The 19284-nt window shown below is 36.7% G+C and overlaps 1 protein-coding gene and 1 long non-coding RNA gene across 2 annotated transcripts; one reads left to right on the top strand and one right to left on the bottom strand.

The window, feature by feature from the left end:
- The first annotated feature begins 3392 nt into the window (after positions 1-3392).
- On the top strand, positions 3393-14778 carry actr5 (actin related protein 5). Its single transcript, XM_043249681.1, has 9 exons — positions 3393-3827; positions 5424-5662; positions 5856-6025; positions 6776-6993; positions 9481-9618; positions 9786-9884; positions 9993-10132; positions 12962-13094; positions 13224-14778. Exons 1-9 carry the CDS (start codon positions 3456-3458, stop codon positions 13500-13502), a joined length of 1788 nt encoding a protein of 595 aa, XP_043105616.1. The 5' UTR covers positions 3393-3455; the 3' UTR covers positions 13503-14778.
- A 2189-nt stretch (positions 14779-16967) lies between these two features.
- On the bottom strand, positions 16968-18773 carry LOC122352111. The gene is made up of 3 exons (XR_006251855.1): positions 18233-18773; positions 17682-17741; positions 16968-17566 (listed from the first exon to the last, which is right to left on the bottom strand). It is a non-coding gene; the product is annotated as an uncharacterized LOC122352111 (long non-coding RNA).
- Positions 18774-19284: the final 511 nt, after the last annotated feature.

Raw genomic sequence — 19284 nt, 5'->3', positions numbered from 1 at the left:
GTTCTCGAAACTCTGGCCATTTGATAATACCTAGAATATCTAAATCGACTGTGGGCAGCAGATCCTTTTCCTATCTAGCACCTAAACTCTGGAATAATCTCCCTAACTCTGTTTGGGAAGATCCTTTTTAATCTAGCCTACACATAACACACCAACACACTTTTATTATTCAAATCTGTTGGATTTTTAGGCTGCATTAATTAGATCAGCTGGAACCGGGGACACTACTCATAAAACACGATGTACATTGTAAAAAGAATGGCATCTACGCTAATATTAGTCTTATTCTGTTTCTCAGTTTGTATCCAGATAAGATGGTGGATCAGCACCCAGAGATTAAGTTCATCAGAGACCAGAACACCTATATGCGCTCTGTGGACCAATCCCCAGACGCGCACACACACACACACACACTAAGTCATTTACACTATCTGACACAGCTATGTTTAAAATTGAACTGGAAGTTAAGTGCTGGGCATCCGGCCAGAGGAGAACTGACCCCAACTGAGCCTGGTTTCTCCAAAGGTTTTTTTTTTCCATTCTGTATGGATGGGGTTTTGGTTCCTTGCCGTTGTCGACTCTGGCTTGCTTTGTTGGGGACACTTAACGACTATCACCTAGCGACTATCGTCGAATTGATTACAGAGACCGTCTCTGCATATAATAACAATCTTGTCATTATAACATCCCTATCATTGTATTCTTCTGCTTTATACTGTTCAGTGCTTTGATACAACCTGTGTTATTAAAAGCACTATTTAAATAAAAATGATTGATTGATATCCTTTATATACTTATATTTGTTGTACAAATTAATAAATATTTATTAATCTGTACAAATATTTTATTAAATGTTAAATATTTTAATATTACATAAGCTTTTTTATCTATTAAAAGGTTCTTCCCTTCATGAGCGAGCTAATAGAAGAACTAATAACTGCTAGTTGCTTTTATAAAAAACTGCTTCTGCCTTTGGATACCAGAACATGAACTGAACTTTTCATTTCCCCTTATGGTATAGTGCCATTAAGGGAAATCTAGAGACATTTTCATTGGTGTTGTGTTTGTTCAGTGCTTTTTTTTTTTATTTGACTTCATCTCTGTTTGTTAAAAGATAGAGAAAACCTGTTTCATAAAATGAGGACAAAATGCCAACAGGAAGCAAAGAGTAAAGGAATGCAACCGTGCAGATATAGTTTCTATGTCATGCCCCTGGTCTATTTTGTACCCCCATGTGTGGCCCAGTTTCTGTTAATCAGGTGTGTGTCACTAATCAAGATACAATCAACACTGAGTGCATTGATTCAAGTATGACACCAGTATCTGTTTGAACCAGTGAACATTCTGTTAATTTGTGCATTGGCTGTTATAATTTTGTACAAATCCTGCTCGATGACACCCATTCCTGTAAATCTGTCTGTTGTGCTTTTAGAAAGCATTGAAATATTTTCATAATTTCAAGGCTTTAATACTATAAAAATGTATGAAAACATGAAAACCAAATTAAATTATTTCTTTTAATTATTATTTGGGGAAACAAATTTGAGTTGATTTGATAAAATTAGAATACAGTTAAGGGTGTCTTACCAATTCAGTTTATTTCTTGATCAGCAAAATAACACCGAATTGGTATTTACTTATTTTTTAAATCTAATTTATTTTCTAATGCTGAGCTTGGGTAGCCCAGATCTGTGCAAAGTTTGAGTTTACAATACACAACACACAAGACCACGATTCTTAATAATGAAACAAAAGTTTATTAAGCTTTTCTATACTGAAACATGACTTTCCTTTACCGTGGATGAAGGTTGTCTTGGTTTCGGAGCCGGTCACTTAGTGACTGGAAGTTTTAAAAGTTCTCTTCGAGTTGGTTGCGCTGAGGCTTTAGAAGTTTAGCAGAGTTGGAGATGCACAGGGGCATTCCTATATAAGCTCTCTCTGGTATTATATCAGCAGCTTTTCCACTTTCTCAAGAACAAATTAACCTCCTCCATCCCCAACTCCTCTTTTTGCTCAGTCAGGATTTGGCTTCCAATGTATAGACTCATATATCTTGAATTATTAAAGATCATCAACTACATATAATGATATCTGCTTGTTGTGTTCTGTTAACCCTAGGGGGGTTCATGACATGCTACATGGATAGGCAGGGTGTTGGCACAGAATCATTCTGCCAAACCAAACTGTATGCTAATATCTAGCATTTTGACAATAGAATGTAGCTTATGATATTATTAACACTTTAAATGTGCCTTTCCCCATTATCCTCCTGAACTGCATAAGGATGGCAGTCAAGAATACTTGAGACAGAGAGCCAGTGGTTTTCATTGTTCTTAAAGGAAGCAAGGTTCTAAGCAAATGTGAAAATACTCTTAAAGCTTATGCTTGTCAGGCATAGGTCAGGCTTAATCACTACCCATTCCCAGCGATCACTCTCACCTGAGTTTTAATTTCAAGACCCATCATCATGACCCATTATCTGACTCAGCATAAAGCACATGCCAGAGCTCTTCAGTTTGTTGGAGCTGTGGTATGTACTTCCCCATTGCGTGTGCTCTTGTTTTGCTGGTCTGCCAGTTCTCCAGCAATCTAGTTTTGTTTATATCGAAAGACTGTGCCTTTGATTCACCTACTCACTCAACCTCCCATCACAATACCGTATGCACTGCACATTCCATGTGTCACTCCTTAAGCCTCACCACGCTTTTGTTTCTGTTCCTCTAGAGCCTTGTCGGAAGGAGGCCCCCTTCTTTCTCTCCTACTGGAAGAAGGATTTGTGTACAACGAGAACCTGTACCTCATTCTGGACCTATCATCTCACTCAGCATAAAGTGAGCCACAGCTCTTCATAGCCATGCTGCCCGATCGTAACCTTGAAGGCTTAAACTTTGCTGATGTTTGATCTGACTTCTGACTTCTGTTTTCTGTCACTTTTAGTGCATTTCCTCATGATCTGTGCTCCTGTTTCTCTAGTGTCCCAGTTCTCCAGTGATCCTGTCTTCCTGCATTTGTTTTGTTTATTGATGGACAAAAAGTTAATGATTAGGGGACAGAAATTTAATTCGACACACATTTATTAATTGTGATAAATTGTGATTGTTTCAAATGCTTTACAAAACACAAACTGATTAAACAACACTAAATTTAACTAACAGATTACATGTAATTATTTAACTTGCACTGGAAAGTTCTCCGCGACGTCTCTGGAGCAGTATCGAAATAGTGTGGATTTAGTGTTCGTTAAGGGCACTGCATTTTGAAGACCTGGGACAGTCTTGCGCGCGCCCTTCCTTTCGCGTGCACGCGCTCTCAAGCGGCCAAGACCGCAAAGCCTCCGTCTTTGTTTTGAACTGCCTCTGAACTACAGGTGGCGATAATGAGTTGAGTACATAAACGACACAGTGGATAGTGCCGAAGAAGAGAGAGAGTTTAGTGTACGGTTGTTGCTTACTACCATGAGTAATAAACGCAGTGTTTACACTTTCGATGATTACAAATGTTCACCCGATCCGGTATTCACAGTGGAGAGGGAATGCCTGGAGCCATGTCCGGCGCCGATAGTAGTAGATAACGGCTCGTTCCAATGTCGCGCGGGTTGGGCGTGTGGTGTTTCTCAGTTGGATCAGCCGCGGCTCGTGTTCAGGTCAGTAGCGGCGCGCAGCAGAGGAGCCGCTCGCAATGGCGCGCACGTGGGAAATGACATCCCCAACCTCGAGCCGCTGCGCTGGACTTTCAAGAGCGCGTTCGACCGCAACTTGGTGGTTAATTTTGACATACAGGAGCTCATCTTTGACTACGTTTTCATGCACCTCGGAATAAACACCCAGGTAATCTGTCCATATGATTTTTGCAAAATGTAGTTACGTCTGAGAACGCAAAACAGTACTTTACAACACAAGTTACTTCGACATGTACCCCAAATACGAGAAAACAACACTGATTATGTTTATTGAACTACTTTTGATTCAACGTGACTAATAAACACAGGACTATGGCAATATATGGTTTATAATTATCATTGTAATATTGTATATTTAGGCAATTCCAGCATTATGGATTTGACATTCTGTTATCTAACCTAACTATTGATATTTTTTTTTTGTTTTAATAAACATTTTTTAAGCTCTTTTTTTTGTGTTTGAGGAAATATTGAGGCTAAAGACTTAAATTTAGTTTCACATATATATTAATATTTAATATTTAGAGCTTTAATATAGGTCTATTCCATGTTCAACAACGTTTATAAAGTTTGCAACAAAGCATAGGCAAATGATTATAAGGTATAGAAAAATTAAACATTTTAATTATTTATTGTTATCTATTGTTTTCTTGTCTTTACTGTGGATTTTTTTATATTTTTATTTATATTATTTTTTATAACTTTTCTGAGGTAAATAATGTGACGTGACAATATTTACTAGCTGTTTTATATACGGTTTATACATGCTTGAAAATAATAGGCTATTTAATTTTCTATTTATTTTCAAGGCCATTCATTGGGCCTCATTTATGAACCACGAGCAGAACAGATTTTTGTGTGAATTGATCATAATGCTGTTCTGATGTAAATTTTGGGATTCATGAAAGTTATTTGCGCTGCCATCTGATCGGTTTGTTTTGTTGTTGTTTTTTTGGAGCTGAGAGTATATAAACTTTATAGCTTCGGACAAAACAAAGCAAATACGGTACTGCCGTGGATATTTCAAATCAAGCAACCAAAGCGTCTCAACTGGAAAACACTTTAATCTCAATCATCTGAAGCCAAACCTGAGAATGTTCACCTGCACGTCATCAGTAAAGCCAGTTCTGTGATTATCTCCATTACCTCATGTACTACACAGAGCAGTAATTTACTAACAAACTATGCAATAGCTATGTAAAATCAACATATTACCTGCAATGAATTTACATACACCTAACATAAATATTTATCCCATGTGACTGATTAGCTTCAAATAGGTTTCAAATGATTTTATGATGATCTCTTAGAGACAGTGAGTAGATCGACCACTCGGGAGGAGTTCGGAGAAGACCCTCTGCTCCTTTACATTGAAAGAGGCCAGCTGAGGTCGCTCGGGTCGCCCAGCTGTTCTGGATGCTTCCCGGATGTCTCCCTGGAGTGGTGTTCCGTGGCGAGTCCCACCAGGAGACTCCGGGGAGGACCTAGGATTGGAGGGACTGTTTCTCTTGGCATGGAAACATTGATCTATGGCTGTGTGTATTAACTGGCGTTTGCATTATAAAGAAAAAAAAAAAAAGATTTACCACTGATCAAAGAACCGGCTTTATTGATGCTATGTGCATGAATATCGATAGAGATTATATAATCGCACAGCCCTATAAATGTTTTTTTTTTTTTTTAAAGCTGGTAGTTGAAATTTAAAACTTTTCAGAAATAACACAGTTTACCTTTGTGCCCTTAGGGTCATGTGGATCATCCTGTGGTCATTACCGAGCCACCCTGTAACCCTCTTCACTGCAGACAGATGATGTCTGAGCTTCTCTTTGAGTGTTATGGAGTACCACGGGTGGCTTATGGTGTGGACAGTTTATACAGCTTCTATTATAACAATCTCAGTGATGGAGCAGATCTGGCCTCTACAGGACTTGTCGTGTCATCAGGGTATCACTGCTCCCATGTGCTGCCCATCATCAACGGCAGGTATTGCATCAAATAACTATCTTTGCTTTTCAATTCTGTCAATTTAAATGCCCCCTCTCTCTCTTAAAGGCTTAAATTGTATATCAATGGTTTGTTTGTCTGAATGACGAGTTGCCAAAATGAGATGATAATGCCATTGGAAATTAAATGTTTTAAATGCATGTCATTTGCATATGGATAATTTGAATTGCAGGCTGGATGCTTCAAATTGTAAGCGTGTGAATTTGGGTGGAGGTCAGGCTGCAGCATACCTTCAGAGACTGCTGCAGCTGAAATACCCAGCAAACCAGACTGCCATCACACTGAGCCGGATGGAGGAGCTGCTGCATCAGCACAGCTACGTTGCACAAGACTATCAGCATGGTAAACCAGCACACTTCAGATTTTGTCATTAATTGAACAAAATAATTAATTACACTGTGTTCCGAATTATCAAGTCATAAGTTTCTGGTCGTATTTTTTCCCCAAGAACATTTTACCAAGCCCAAACCACATCAATCTTAATCAATCATTGATTTTGTATTTAGTCGTACATAATTGTCCATGAAGCTGAAAGTCAAAAACTCTAGGTGTTGAGTCTTTTCTCAACACCTAATTATGAGTGATTATGAGAACAGGCTCAAATCTCTTAAGTGCTCCTGAAGAGTCACTCACAACTTATCTGTTCATAAAGCCAATGAAGAATCAGTCTTAATGGATTTCACAACATATAAAATGAGGGTCCTTTTTTAAGGTTTTGTACCAATATTTGCTTGGGTACAAAAAAAAAAAAAGAGTTTTTGACTTCATGAACAATTATGTCACTTATATATGGTTAAAGACAAAATCAATAGTAGTTATTAAGATGGATGTACTTTGAGGATTGGTAAAATATTGTTGAAAAAAAAAAACAGGACCAGAATTTCAACCTAATAATTCGGAACTCAGTGTAGAGGAAAATGTTTGGTCTTATGGTACTAAAATTGAGCCTTAAAGGGGGAAAAAAGTCTTTTGCATACAAAATCAGTTTTTGTTGTTAATTTTCATTTTACTTGGAGTATAATTTTTTTTTTTGCATCATGACTATAAATGTTTTTTACTAATGCAAACATACTTTCATAAATTGTGAGACAGAGCTGGAGAAGTGGCGAAGTCCGAACTTTTATGAGAGGGAAGTTCACCGTGTGCAGCTGCCATTTTCAGGGCGGGCAGCTGGCGTTTGTGTGAGCCTCGAGGAGAGGAATGAGAGGAAAGCGCAACAGCTCCGACGTCTACAGGAAATCAACACTCGCCGGAGAGAAGAGAAATTACAAGAAGACCAGAAACGACTGGAAATGCTTCTGTCTGTGCAGGTATACACTAGGGCTGTGCAATTAATCACATGGGATTCTCATGCGCATCTCGTCAGTAAAGCTGGTTCCGTGATGAGCAGTAAATCACCATCATCTGCATTGAGATGGAGCAGCCGTTAATAAACAGAGTTCATTATCGCAAATAAATCACCTGATATAATGAGCACAATATTGCCTAGCTTGTCAGTGAACTATGGTATTAACTGCCACTCCTTCTGAACACAGGTGGTGGTGATTTACTACTGGAACAGGTTTTATGGATAAGATGTGCTTGAGAATCGCATGCGATTCCCTTTTATATAAGAGACCGTGCAAGGTACTCATGCACCGTCAAACTCACTCACGTAAACTCATTCTCATTTTTTTAGGTGTGGGTAGCTTGATATTTTCTGGCTCAGATTAGCGATGTGTTTGGGACTGTGTGGTACAGTAAATATAAGGCAGTAGATCATATGATTACCGGGGGACGGCTTCCAGGGAGTGAAGTCTAAGGGACTAAAGTCTAAAGTCAGTAGAACTGCTTCTCTTTTGCTGTAGGCCTAATAGATTCAGTGTGGGGTGTAATGAGCTACATTGATAAAAATGAAAGTGAGATTGCAATGAACTAAGAAGAGTAACAGGTTTTTAAGAGATTTTGCAAATGTGAAATTGACTTTAAATGAGTTTTGTACAAAGTACAGCTGAGCCCTTGCACATCTAGCCTTTCACACGTCACATGATTCAATGGCATATTCATAAAGAGTCACTTGCTTCATTATTAAATGAATCCATTAAATAGATGGTTCAGTGAAAAGACAATTACTTACTGCTACCTACTGCCTTCATTAAAAGTTGTAAGAAAATTGTAAGCCCGAAATGTGAACGAAACTCATTTTCCACTCTTGCACCAAGACCGTATCAAAGAGACTTTATTTGGACAATCAGTGATGACTGAAGCAGCAGCAAGTGTCCAGTGGGTGGCACTGTTTTTACGATAATCAGATTAATATTTTAAATGAAATTAAGAGATCTAATTATTGTGCAAAGCGATAAATATTCACAGTCTTTATATGGTTTCAAGGCAAGAAAAACTACTTAACTTAAAGACAGAGACAAAAACGTAAGCAGGTATAAACATTAATTTCAGCATTTGCATTAGAAGGTTATATATATATATATATATATATATATATATATATATATATATATATATATATTTATTTTTTTTTATATACTAGACTACTTTTTAAAGTAAACTTTTTATTTTATTTATTTTTTGCATATTGACTAAATGTACACTTAAGTGTAGCTTAACAATGCTTTATAGAGCAGAAATATACTTAAAATGACTTAACTATACTTGACTGATACTTGGATTATTTGAGCTATATTTGTTAAATGGTAGAGGGAGCTAGTACACATCTTCTGGAATAAATTCACCAAAACACATGTAACCCGACTTTTACCCCAAGGGGTTAATTTAAGATTTTTCCCAGAAGAATCCTGGATCCCCGACAATTAGATTCGCCAATATATTAATTTGCCAGATCTAATAAAATACAAATTTGCAAAGAGGTAAAGATAAAGAATAACAAAGATTTTTTGTTTTACATATGCATTAACTAGTTTGGAGAAGGACAAAAAAAAAAAATCAGACAATAAAGAAAAACCAAAACAACCCCTTTCTGTGTTCTGAATCAAATACTAAAAGTACACAAAACTCTTTCCAGATCACCCTTGAGAAAACTCAGTACAGTATGTCAGTATTATATGCACAGTAGCTTCACATATGTAAATCTACTCAAACCATATGCAATTGTAAACGTTGGGGCCCGGTTCATTGGTGCACTTTAAACAAACGATGAATTCAACATAATCCTTCACGGAAATGAGGCTCTTGTGTTCTTCCAATGAGAATTTGTGAAACAATCTTGTTCCTTACGCACTCCACGTCCTGTCACAATCCGTCGGGAACACGCGATGAACGCAACCGGCGACAAAACACACAACTCTCCTCAGTCCCTCAAACACCAAGAAGTTTGGTTGATTTACAAACAGAGTTCCAGAGTTTAACTGTCTCTATGGTCGCTAGGCCAGCTTCACACACGGCATGTTGAAGTGATGACTCGCGGGATTAAAAATTTGATTAAATAAAACAAGAATAGTCACAAAACGCTTTGTGCCTTATATTTTGGTAAATATAACAGTCTCCAAACGAATTACAAACTTTTTCCCGACGACAGATCTTGACGGAAGCCCACACTCACACCATGTGCGATGTGCGATTACGTGAATCACGCCACAACGTAACATTAAGCTCAACAGTCATTGGCTTGCGTTAGCATACCTACATTGAACACACTTTTTCGTTGGACAGAGAGAGTGGACAGAGAGAGTGTGTATGTGTGTGAGTAATGTTTGAAATATGTCTTGAATGGCCTCATACGTTTACATGCATAGAGGTGAAGCACTCTTGTATGCACACAGTAATAGTCAAGTTTTCATCAGGAGCTGCTGGAGGATGGCTCTCTGGAACTATTTCACAGAAGTCTGGTGGAGCTCAACATGGACTCAGCGGAGGAGCTTCAATCTTACATCCATAAACTCAGCATGAGTGTGGAACAGAACAGACTCATGAAGACTGAGGTTTGTGACTGTACACATACTTCTGTTTGTGTTCCTGGCCTTGTGATACCATTGTGCTGTCTTTTTTTTTTGTTTGGATTACTGAATACAAATTCTAAGACATGATAGAATAAAGGGGATAATCACGTTTTGCAAATGTTCTTTTTGTGCAAAACTTGTTAAAACAGCCTGCAGAGGTGGATCAACCTGCAGAAGATGGGAGTGAAATGGTATCAGATTTAAATCAGGAAAATGATGAGCCAGAAAAAACTACCAGTGCTATTCAGGTAATCTTAGAGTAAAGGCAAGGAATGACATCAATTATAAATGTTTATTATATTCATGTTCTTATATAGTCTTGTCTCGATTTTTGTTCTTTTTCTACTTTGTGTTAGCCATTGTTTAACAAGGCAGAGTATCATCAGCTGTTCATGGGCACAGAGCGTCTGCGTGTGCCAGAGATCTTATTCCAGCCATCTTTAATTGGAGACGAGCAGATGGGCCTGATGGAGACAATGCAGTTTGTTCTGGAACAGTGAGTAATTATTAATCCCAAAAAATTCCCTATACCTAAACATAGCTACAACAACTAGAAGGTTAGGATTTTGCTATGTTTTATAGTGCTTTGCCTGATACAAATCTTTGCAAAACAACTTCAACATTACTAAAATGCGTCATGTCATTCAACGGTGAGAAAATGTGGCTGTTTAAAAAAAAAACAGCATATCTTGGTTAGGTTAGTTTTAAAGATTGGAAGCTGGTTTATGCTGATGTTTTGCATGACCAGTTTAAACCAGCATCCTAGCTTCAAAACATACCTAAACAGCATTTTTTTCAGCAGGGTTTATAGTAACTTTACAGTACCAGGAACAAAGAAAGGTGCAAAGAGCTTATCAGTCTAATAAGTCTAACAAATCTTTTTTTTTTTTTTTTTAAGCTGTCAGAAGAGGTAGTTGAATGGGGTCAGATCTGTGCTGATTTAGTCCTATGCCTTCCACACAAAATATAAATACTAGAGCTGTGGTGATCTGTCAACAGGGCTCTTCTAGGTGTTTTGGTCTCTGATGATATCTTATCTGGATACAAACTGAGAAACAGAATAAGAAAGAAACCAACAAATATTAGCGTAGATGCCATTCTTTTTACAATGTCACAATACATTGTGTCTTATGAAGAGTGTTCTGGCTGATCTAATTAATGCAGCCTAACAATCCTTTTAATGCATTTGAATAATAGAAGCGAATTAGTGTGTTATGTGTAGGCTAGGTTAAAGAGATGTGTCTTTAATCTAGATTTAAACTAACCAAGTGTTTCTGCTTCCCGAACAGTGTTAGGGAGATTGTTCCAGAGTTTTGGTGCTAGATAGGAAAAGGATCTGCCGCCTGCAGCAGATTTTGATATTCTAGGTATTATAAAACGGCCAGAGTTTTGAGAACGCAGCGGACATGCAGAAATGTGATAAGAGCTCACTCAAGTATTGAGGAGCTAAACCATTCAGGGCTTTATAAGTAATTACCAAGATTTAAAAACTCTATCCGATGTTTGATAGGGAGTCAATGCAATCGTTGACAGAACCGGGCTAATATGATCATACTTCCTAGTTCTAGTAAGAACTCTAGCTGCTGCGTTTTGGACCAGCTGAAGTTTAAGCATGCAAAATAACCACCCAATAAAGCATTACAATAATCTAACCTCGAGGTCATAAACTCATTAATTAACATTTCTGCATTTAATGTTGAGAACATAGGTTGTAATTTGGATTCATTTTTGAGATGGAAGAATGAGGTTTTACATATGATGGAAACATGGTTTTCAAAGGAAAGACCTAGGTTCCTAAATAATGAAGAATTAAGTGAGTAGCCATCAAGTGTTAGACAGTGTTATAGGTTATTACATATGGGGTTTTTAGGTTTGATAATTAGCATTTTCTGTTAGTTTCTCAATTTGTGTATCACCTGACAGTGAAGAAATTGAGCTGAGTATCATCAGCATTGAAAGCTAACACCATGTCCACCTCAGAATATCACCCAGAGTTAACATGTAAAGTGTGAAAAATAACGGCCCTAGCACTGAGCATTGAGGTACTCCATATTTCACTTGTGAGCAATACACCTCCTCCTTCATTGCTACAAACTGATAGCGGTCAGATAAATAAGATTGGAACCATGCTAAGGCACTTCCACCAAAGCCAATATAGTTTTCTAGTCTATTCAAGAGAATGTTGTGGTTGATAGTGTCGAATGCAGCACTGTGATCCAACGGCACTAATAACGTGACACATCCACAATCAGATGATAGAATAAGGTCATTTGCTAGAAAAGAGAGTACATCGTTTTTACATAGTTCACTCTTTTGTGGTGGGAGTGATTCTACTATATGTAATAAGTTGCAGAGTTCATGGAGTTCACACAATACTAGATAATGATCTGAAATATAGTTCTGCCCAAAAAAACTGTTTTATTCTGCTGGCACCACAGTCTGTTGTGAATCACATCACCCCGGTAAGCAGGGAAGGGACAAGAGCGTATTAACGTGTTCATACATCTCTTTAATGTTATTTTTGATGATCTCTGACTGGTGAAGTCAAAAATCATTAGTGCCGATGTGAATGGCAGTCTTTAGCATTAGCCAGCACTTTTAAATTTGCCAAGATGTTAGGCGTTCTGACTGGTAAACATTGGACTATGGTGGCTGGTGTCTCTATTTTCACATTCCGTACAATAGAATCGCCGTTTACTAGTGTACTTTCATCAGGTTTCTCAGTAGATGCTTCACTGAGTGGGGAGAACCTGTTTTATGTTCTGATCGGAACGGAAGAGCTGTATTTTGACCCGTGACTAGTGTGCCTCACAGTCACCGAGTTGGCCTGCTGCATGAACTTTAATGCAGGAACATTATATTGAATGTATGTTACAAAAATAAAGAAGGCAGTTAATTCTTTTTCACTTAGATATCACACTATAGATACTGTGTCTGCTCCCCGAATTAGAATACATAGAGAATGTTCAAACCAAATTAAAAGCAAGTTTAATTGATGTTCAACAAATAAAAACTGTTTATAAGCAAATAATAAAACTTGGCTTACTGAATATCAGATGCCTTTCTGTAAAATCACTTTATATAAAAGACTTGTTTAATGATCAGAACCAAACTAAATTTTCTCTGTTTGACAGAAACCTAGCTAAAACCAGATGAATACATTACTTGAGTCTACCCCCCAAGATTATTGCTATAAAAATTATCCATGTCTAAAAGATAAAGTGAGAGGTGTTGCTACAATTTATAATGATATACATTAGCTACAAGTTCAGTTTAAATCCAAAGTAAAAAATAGAAAGTGATGCTCTGATTTCTGTGTGTGTAGGTACCCGCCTGAACAGCAGGAGGCACTTGTGAAGAATGTGTTTTTAACTGGAGGAAACCTGCAGTACCCGGGACTAAAAGAAAGAGTGCAGAGAGACCTGCTCGCAATCAGACCCTTCCAGTCACATTTTAAGGTCTGATTTTCAGTCACAACTACTTGAATCATTATGCTTGTGAAAATTGTATATTTCTAAGGATATTATTATTATTATTATTATTATTATTATTGTTGTTGATTTGAGTATGTGTTTCTTGTCTGGTAGGTGTCTCTGGCAAGACGGCCAGCTCTGGACGCTTGGTTTGGGGCATGTGAATGGGCGTTAAAGAACCCTGCTGAAGCTCAGGGCTGGATCAGCCGTCATGATTATGAGGAGAACGGAGGGGAATATCTTAAAGAGCACTGTGCCTCAAACATCTTCATACCTATGAAGCTCAATAAACCATTAGCCATAAAACAAACACTCATGGGAAAATGCTTGACAGACATGAGCCTTCCTGACACCACCAGCAATGACAAGGACAGTGATATTACCCTGTCCTAGTTTAAAATGTTGTCAGGATTAACAGAGACTTCTAACAGTTTGGACCTTTGATGCTTCATGGCATTTTTGTAGCCATCAACACTTTTGTACAGTTGACATGTATATTTGACAATGTTGTTTAGTGTGAGAGAGTGTCTGTGTTTTTACTGGTGTATAAAGAGAATTTTGCATTTACAAACTATCAAAGCAATGAGCAGCAGAAATAATTTCATTTTTCAATTTGTCTGGACAATGTACACATGCTGTTCTGAGATCAGGGTGTGTACGATCATGAAAAACCTGGAAAAGTCATAGAATTTTTAAACGATATTTTCTAAAACTTTCTGGGTTGATTTATTTTTCCTAAAATCTATATTACATTGTGGGAATGCGCAAAGGCTATGTCTCATACTCATTCTCACAGCCTTTGACTTGAAAGTGATGGATGTTCAAACGTAATCCGTAGCTTAGGGCAGGGCTATTCAGTTGTCTTCAGGCTTGAGGGAAGAGTATACGCAGGTCGCACTAATTAAGGCACTAATTAGTAATTAATTTGTCTAAAAGTTGGCAAAACTGGTCCTTACTGTTGTTTTGCAACCATTAAAGAAAAGGATGACAGACACAACAACAATCTGCCGGAGACCTCGACATCAGTAAATGGCTGCGCTAACAAGTTAATTTTCATTACTTTAAGCTAACAAGATAATTATCATATGTAGTCTGAAAAACTGCGTTCGGGTGTATTCAGGTCTTTTCCCAAAACGGTGTAGGCGTACTACTGTTTCGAGTTCAATTTTGTGTGCAATGGCAAAATTATATTTTGATTTGGGTTTTTTTTAAGTTAATTTTGGTAACATTTGGAGCATTTCTGTTCTTTAAATATGTGTATTGTTTTAGTTTTTTAAAAAACAGTTTTAAAAGGCACACGGTGAGCTGATGCCTTGTTGAATCATCACTGCTTGCCTTGCCTAAAATAAAATCTGTAGATTAAACAGTATAAACATACCATCACACATTTATTATTACGTTGAAACATTTTTATATACGATGGTAATATCTGCAGGACAGAGGCACCAGCGCAATCACTTGCATTTTTTTCAGTGGAAACAAATAGCCTTTGCTGTCATTTTTTTCAGATGAATACTACATTAATTGGAAATGTAAATTGTCTACTTTTATTTGTGCGCAATCACAATATTCATAAAATAAAACAAAGATGCACTTTCAGGAAGAACAGGAGCTCTTCACAAAAAACAACCAATAATAACATCATATATCTATAGAAAGCTAGATTTTCCACTTAAAAACTTTCGTTATAGCCTAATCATATCTGTAGTTCTCTCTAAAAGTGCTTATCGCCCGAGTCTATGATGTGAGAATTGACCTGAAGCCTGGCCGCACCTGTAATAATATGCAGAAAAGAAACTAATTTCTGAGGAAAACACACCAGTTCCTTATCCTCATCTAGAAATGGCGAGTAAAACCCGACAGGAGTAAACAGCTGAGAAATAGAAAAGTTTTCAAAGCAAAAAAAAAAAAAAAACGTTCTTGCTTTGAATATTACAATATTATCATTTATTTAACAGTTGCAATAGCAATATCATTATTAATTTTACTTAACATATGCTATGATAAATTTAACAGATTTGGATTCTTATTGTAAAATAACAAAACAGGTCATGATTATTCTCTCGGAAAAGTCATGGAAATTTATTGTTGAAAATTTAGGAACCCTGTGAGATGCTGCAGCTCAACCCAGCAGTAGCTTTCCCATATAACATTTTTAGCACTTTTGTGCATGGATTTGCTTTAGATGGAGCTTGAATTAGGTCTGTAGATTACCATTGTTAAACCTTAATCCTTCCCTCATCGTCCAAATGAACCTTCAGAAAGAAAGTGTGTTGGACATGAGTTCGTCCCTTTTCTTATGCCATTCACTCGCAAAGGCAGCACCCTTGCAATGGGCTGAATTGGAAAAACCCCGAGGAGAAGCACTTAGGGGAGTTAGCAAGTGCCTGTCTAAAGTACAGTGGAACGCAACCATGCCTGACAGTCACTCTCACGCCATCAGAAGAATACAATGATAGGGATGTATAATGACAAGATTGAACAATTTGTTATTAAATGCAGAACCGGTCTCTGTAATCAATTCAACGATAATCGATACAAAGCAAACCAGAGGCAACAGCGGCAAGGAGCCAAAACCCCATCCATACAGAAAAAACCTTGGGACAAACCAGGCTCAGTCAGGGCCAGTTCTCTTCTGACCGGACGCCCAGAACTTAACCATAACAGCTGATCTAATTAATGCAGCCTAAAAATCCTTTAAAAAAATTTTAATAATAAAAGTGTGTTAGTGTTATGTGTAGGCTAGGTTAATAAGATGTGTCTTTAATCTAGATTTTAACTGACAGAGTGTGTCTGCTTCCCGAACAGAGTTAGGGTTAGTTAGGGAGATCATTCCAGAGTTTGGGTGCTAAATCGGAAAAGATCAGAAAAAAATCTGCCGCCTCCTGTCGATTTTGATATTGCAAGTATTATCAAATGGCCAGAGTTTTGAGAACGTAGCAGATGTGCAGGACTATAATGTGCTCAAGTATTGAGGAGCTAAACCATTCAGTGCTTTATAGGTAATTAATAAGATTTTAAAATCTATCTGATGTTTGATAGGGAGCCAATGCATTTTTGACAGAACCGCTAATATGCTAATATGATCACACTAGTTCTATTAAGGACACTAGCTGCTGCAATTTGGACTAACTGAACTTTGTTTAAGCATGCAGAACAACCACCCATTAAAGCATTAACCTAGAGATCATAAATGCATGAATTAATATTTCTGCATTAGACGTTGAAAGCATAGGTCGTAATTTGGATATATTTTTAAGCACAGTTTTACCGATGCTGGAAACATGGTTTTCGAAGGAAAGATTGCTGTCAAGCAGCACACCTAGGTTCCTAACTGATGATGAAGAATTAACAGAGCAGCCATCAAGTGTCTAGATTATAACATGTGGGGTTTTTAGGTCCAATTATTAGCACCGTTTTTCAGAATTTAGTATTAAGAAGTTACTCATCATACAGTTTTTTTATATCAACTATGCATTCTGTTAGATTCTCAGTTTTTTGTATCACCAGGATGCACTGAAATATAACAGCTGAGTATCATTAGCATAGCAGTGAAAGCTAGCCCCATGTCTCCTGATAATATCTCCCAGAGGTAACATGTATAGGTTGAAAAGTAACAGTCCTAGCACTGAGCCTTGAGGAACTCCATATTTCACTTGTGAGCGATATACCTCCTAATTTAGTGCTACAAACTGATAGCGGTCAGATAGATATGATTTAAACCATGCTAAGGCGCTTCCTCTAATGCCAACATAGTTTTCTAGTCTCTTCAAGAGAATGTTGTGATCAATAGTATCGAACGCTGCACTAAGATCACATAGCACTAATAACAAGATACAACCACTGTCAGATGATAGAAGCAGGTCATTAGTAACTCTAATGAGAGCAGTCTCAGTACTGTGGTATGGTCTCAATTCCGATTGAAAATCCTTGCAGATACCATTTTTCATATTTTTACCATATTTTTCAAGAATGAATATAGTTTACAGAATATAACATGAGATTTTGGCCAAATGACAAACTGAGTGCCCATAGAGCTACAGTAAACTTTATAATCTGCAAACTGACAAATATATCTGTCATTCGGTCATTAAAAAACTTAATCTTAATCTTAATTCTAAATCTTTTAAATCTTATCTTAATTGCCAAATCATATATAAAGCCAAAATACCAACTCTGATGATGCAATGTTTAATTACTAATAAAATTTTTTTTTTATTATAATTAGTATTATTCTTTATAATACTTAGTGGTATTCTATGGGGAATTTTTTGCATATCAAAACTGTGCCGCGTCAGAAAAACTTTTGGCAAACACTGTGGACAAAAATATTGTGCAGCACAACTGTTTTCAACATTGATAATAATCAGAAATATTTCTTGAGCAGGAAATTAGCATATTACAATGTTTTCTGAAGTATCATGAAACACAGGCGACTAGAGATGCTGGAAATTCACCTTTGATAGAAATAAAATACATTTTAAAATAAATTTCAATCTTTTGACCAGTTGTGTACATTTATTTGAAAAGATAACTTGTAAAAAACAATGCACACATTGTCAAATAACTTACATTCTGATGATTACTTCCCTCGCTGCTTTTATCAGTCGTAATCACAGATTACCCTTGAATCTACAAAAAAATAAAGAAATAAAAATAATTGTATAATTTTAGAGACAATTTGGTCACTCAAGCCTTTTTTTTTGATGGTGGCCAAAATCTGTGAATCCTACGTAGTTCTCCAGCTTCTAAAGAAAAGGCCATTTTCACAGAATATTTTGTCTTACCACTAGGTTTAGCTTAAAACCTTTTAACAAAACTCTTAAAATGAGGGTTGAGTCATTGCATTAACTTTTTTCTTTGTTACATTTTCATGCTGCTTATCACCTTTGAAAAACACACCAGAGTGATTTAGGAATACACTTCACGTACTAACATAATTAGAAATAAATAAAAAAATAAAAAAATTTTTAGCTTTATTTGACCCTATAAAATAAAAAAAAAGTTGACCCTCTAACTCCAGCACTCTCTATTGTAATCTTATTTTTATTGGTTTTGTTTTTAAATATAAAACACTTAAAGGGTTACTCCACCTCAGAATTATTTTTTCCATAATCACTTACCCCCATTGTTGTTCCAAAAACATTAAAGCTTTGTTCATCCTTAGAACACAATTTAAGATGTTTTAGATGAAAAATGGGAGGCTTGGGACCCATTCACATACAAATTGCACTTCGTGGTCCAGAAAAGTATGAAAAAATAGTCCATCTTCCATCAGTGGTTCAATCTGAATGTTATGAAACTTTTGTATGAAAATAAAATAACTACTTTATTCAATAATTCATCTCCTCTATGTCTCTGCATCACCGTAGCCCCATTTTGGAGAATATTCTTTTGAACAAAAACTGATTTAAAATTATTCTTGTGGCGCAGCTGACAGTGAACAGTGTACGTAGTACGTATGTAATAGTGTCTCATCCGATGCAAGTTTCCAAACAAGTTGATATGATTATTTAGGGTCTTATACCTGTTATATCTTAACAACAACTTTACCACATTATTTTTTAATTTATCAATAATAGTGTAAAAAACACCTTTTTTTACCCTGTCAAAATCAGCTCTGTTTTCATCAAGCCATTCTAGTCCATGTTGCTCTAAATGCTAATGGGCTCTGCCACCCCTCTTGTATGTGTAGTAATGAGCTGTTTTCATGAGACTATTTACTTCAGTCATGAAACTTGCTAACTAGCAAATACCAGGAAAACTGATTTGCAAAGATTCTAAAAAAAACCCCAAAAACAAATAAAATCCTTTTTCTTCTGTTGACAAAGTTAAATCATGAATGATTCATACATTTAGGTGACACAGGATGGTCTGAGCAGGGGTGATCTTCATTGCCAGTACAGGAAGAGTGAGTGGCTCTCTTGCACCAGATTTCTAAAAGAGTCTAAGAACATCTAAATAAGTCATGGGTCACATGGAAGCAGATTAAATAACTCTTTAAATGATAAACTTTACAACAAAATGCTACCCTTTTTTGGATTCATATGATAAAGCATGGGTTAAAATAACTTTTAGAATAATAAAAATAAGAGTACTGTGAGCAATATGAAATTAAAGTACATAGTGTGTTTTCATATTCACAGTGTTTCCACAAGTTTCAACATCGTTTTGC

This window comes from Puntigrus tetrazona, chromosome 9 (assembly GCF_018831695.1).
Source record: "Puntigrus tetrazona isolate hp1 chromosome 9, ASM1883169v1, whole genome shotgun sequence".
In the NCBI taxonomy this organism is placed as follows: Eukaryota; Metazoa; Chordata; class Actinopteri; order Cypriniformes; family Cyprinidae; genus Puntigrus; species Puntigrus tetrazona.
This window is presented reverse-complemented; position numbering and strand designations above follow the sequence as displayed.

Excerpts from the sequence above, each read along its gene's own strand:
- actr5 (XM_043249681.1), top strand. The coding sequence starts at position 3,456 with ATGAGTAATAAACGCAGTGTTTACACTTTCGATGATTACAAATGTTCA. Across the intron at positions 3,828-5,423 it reads ACCTCGGAATAAACACCCAG|GGTCATGTGGATCATCCTGT; the intron begins GTAATCTGTCCA and ends TTGTGCCCTTAG. Across the intron at positions 9,885-9,992 it reads AAACTACCAGTGCTATTCAG|CCATTGTTTAACAAGGCAGA; the intron begins GTAATCTTAGAG and ends ACTTTGTGTTAG.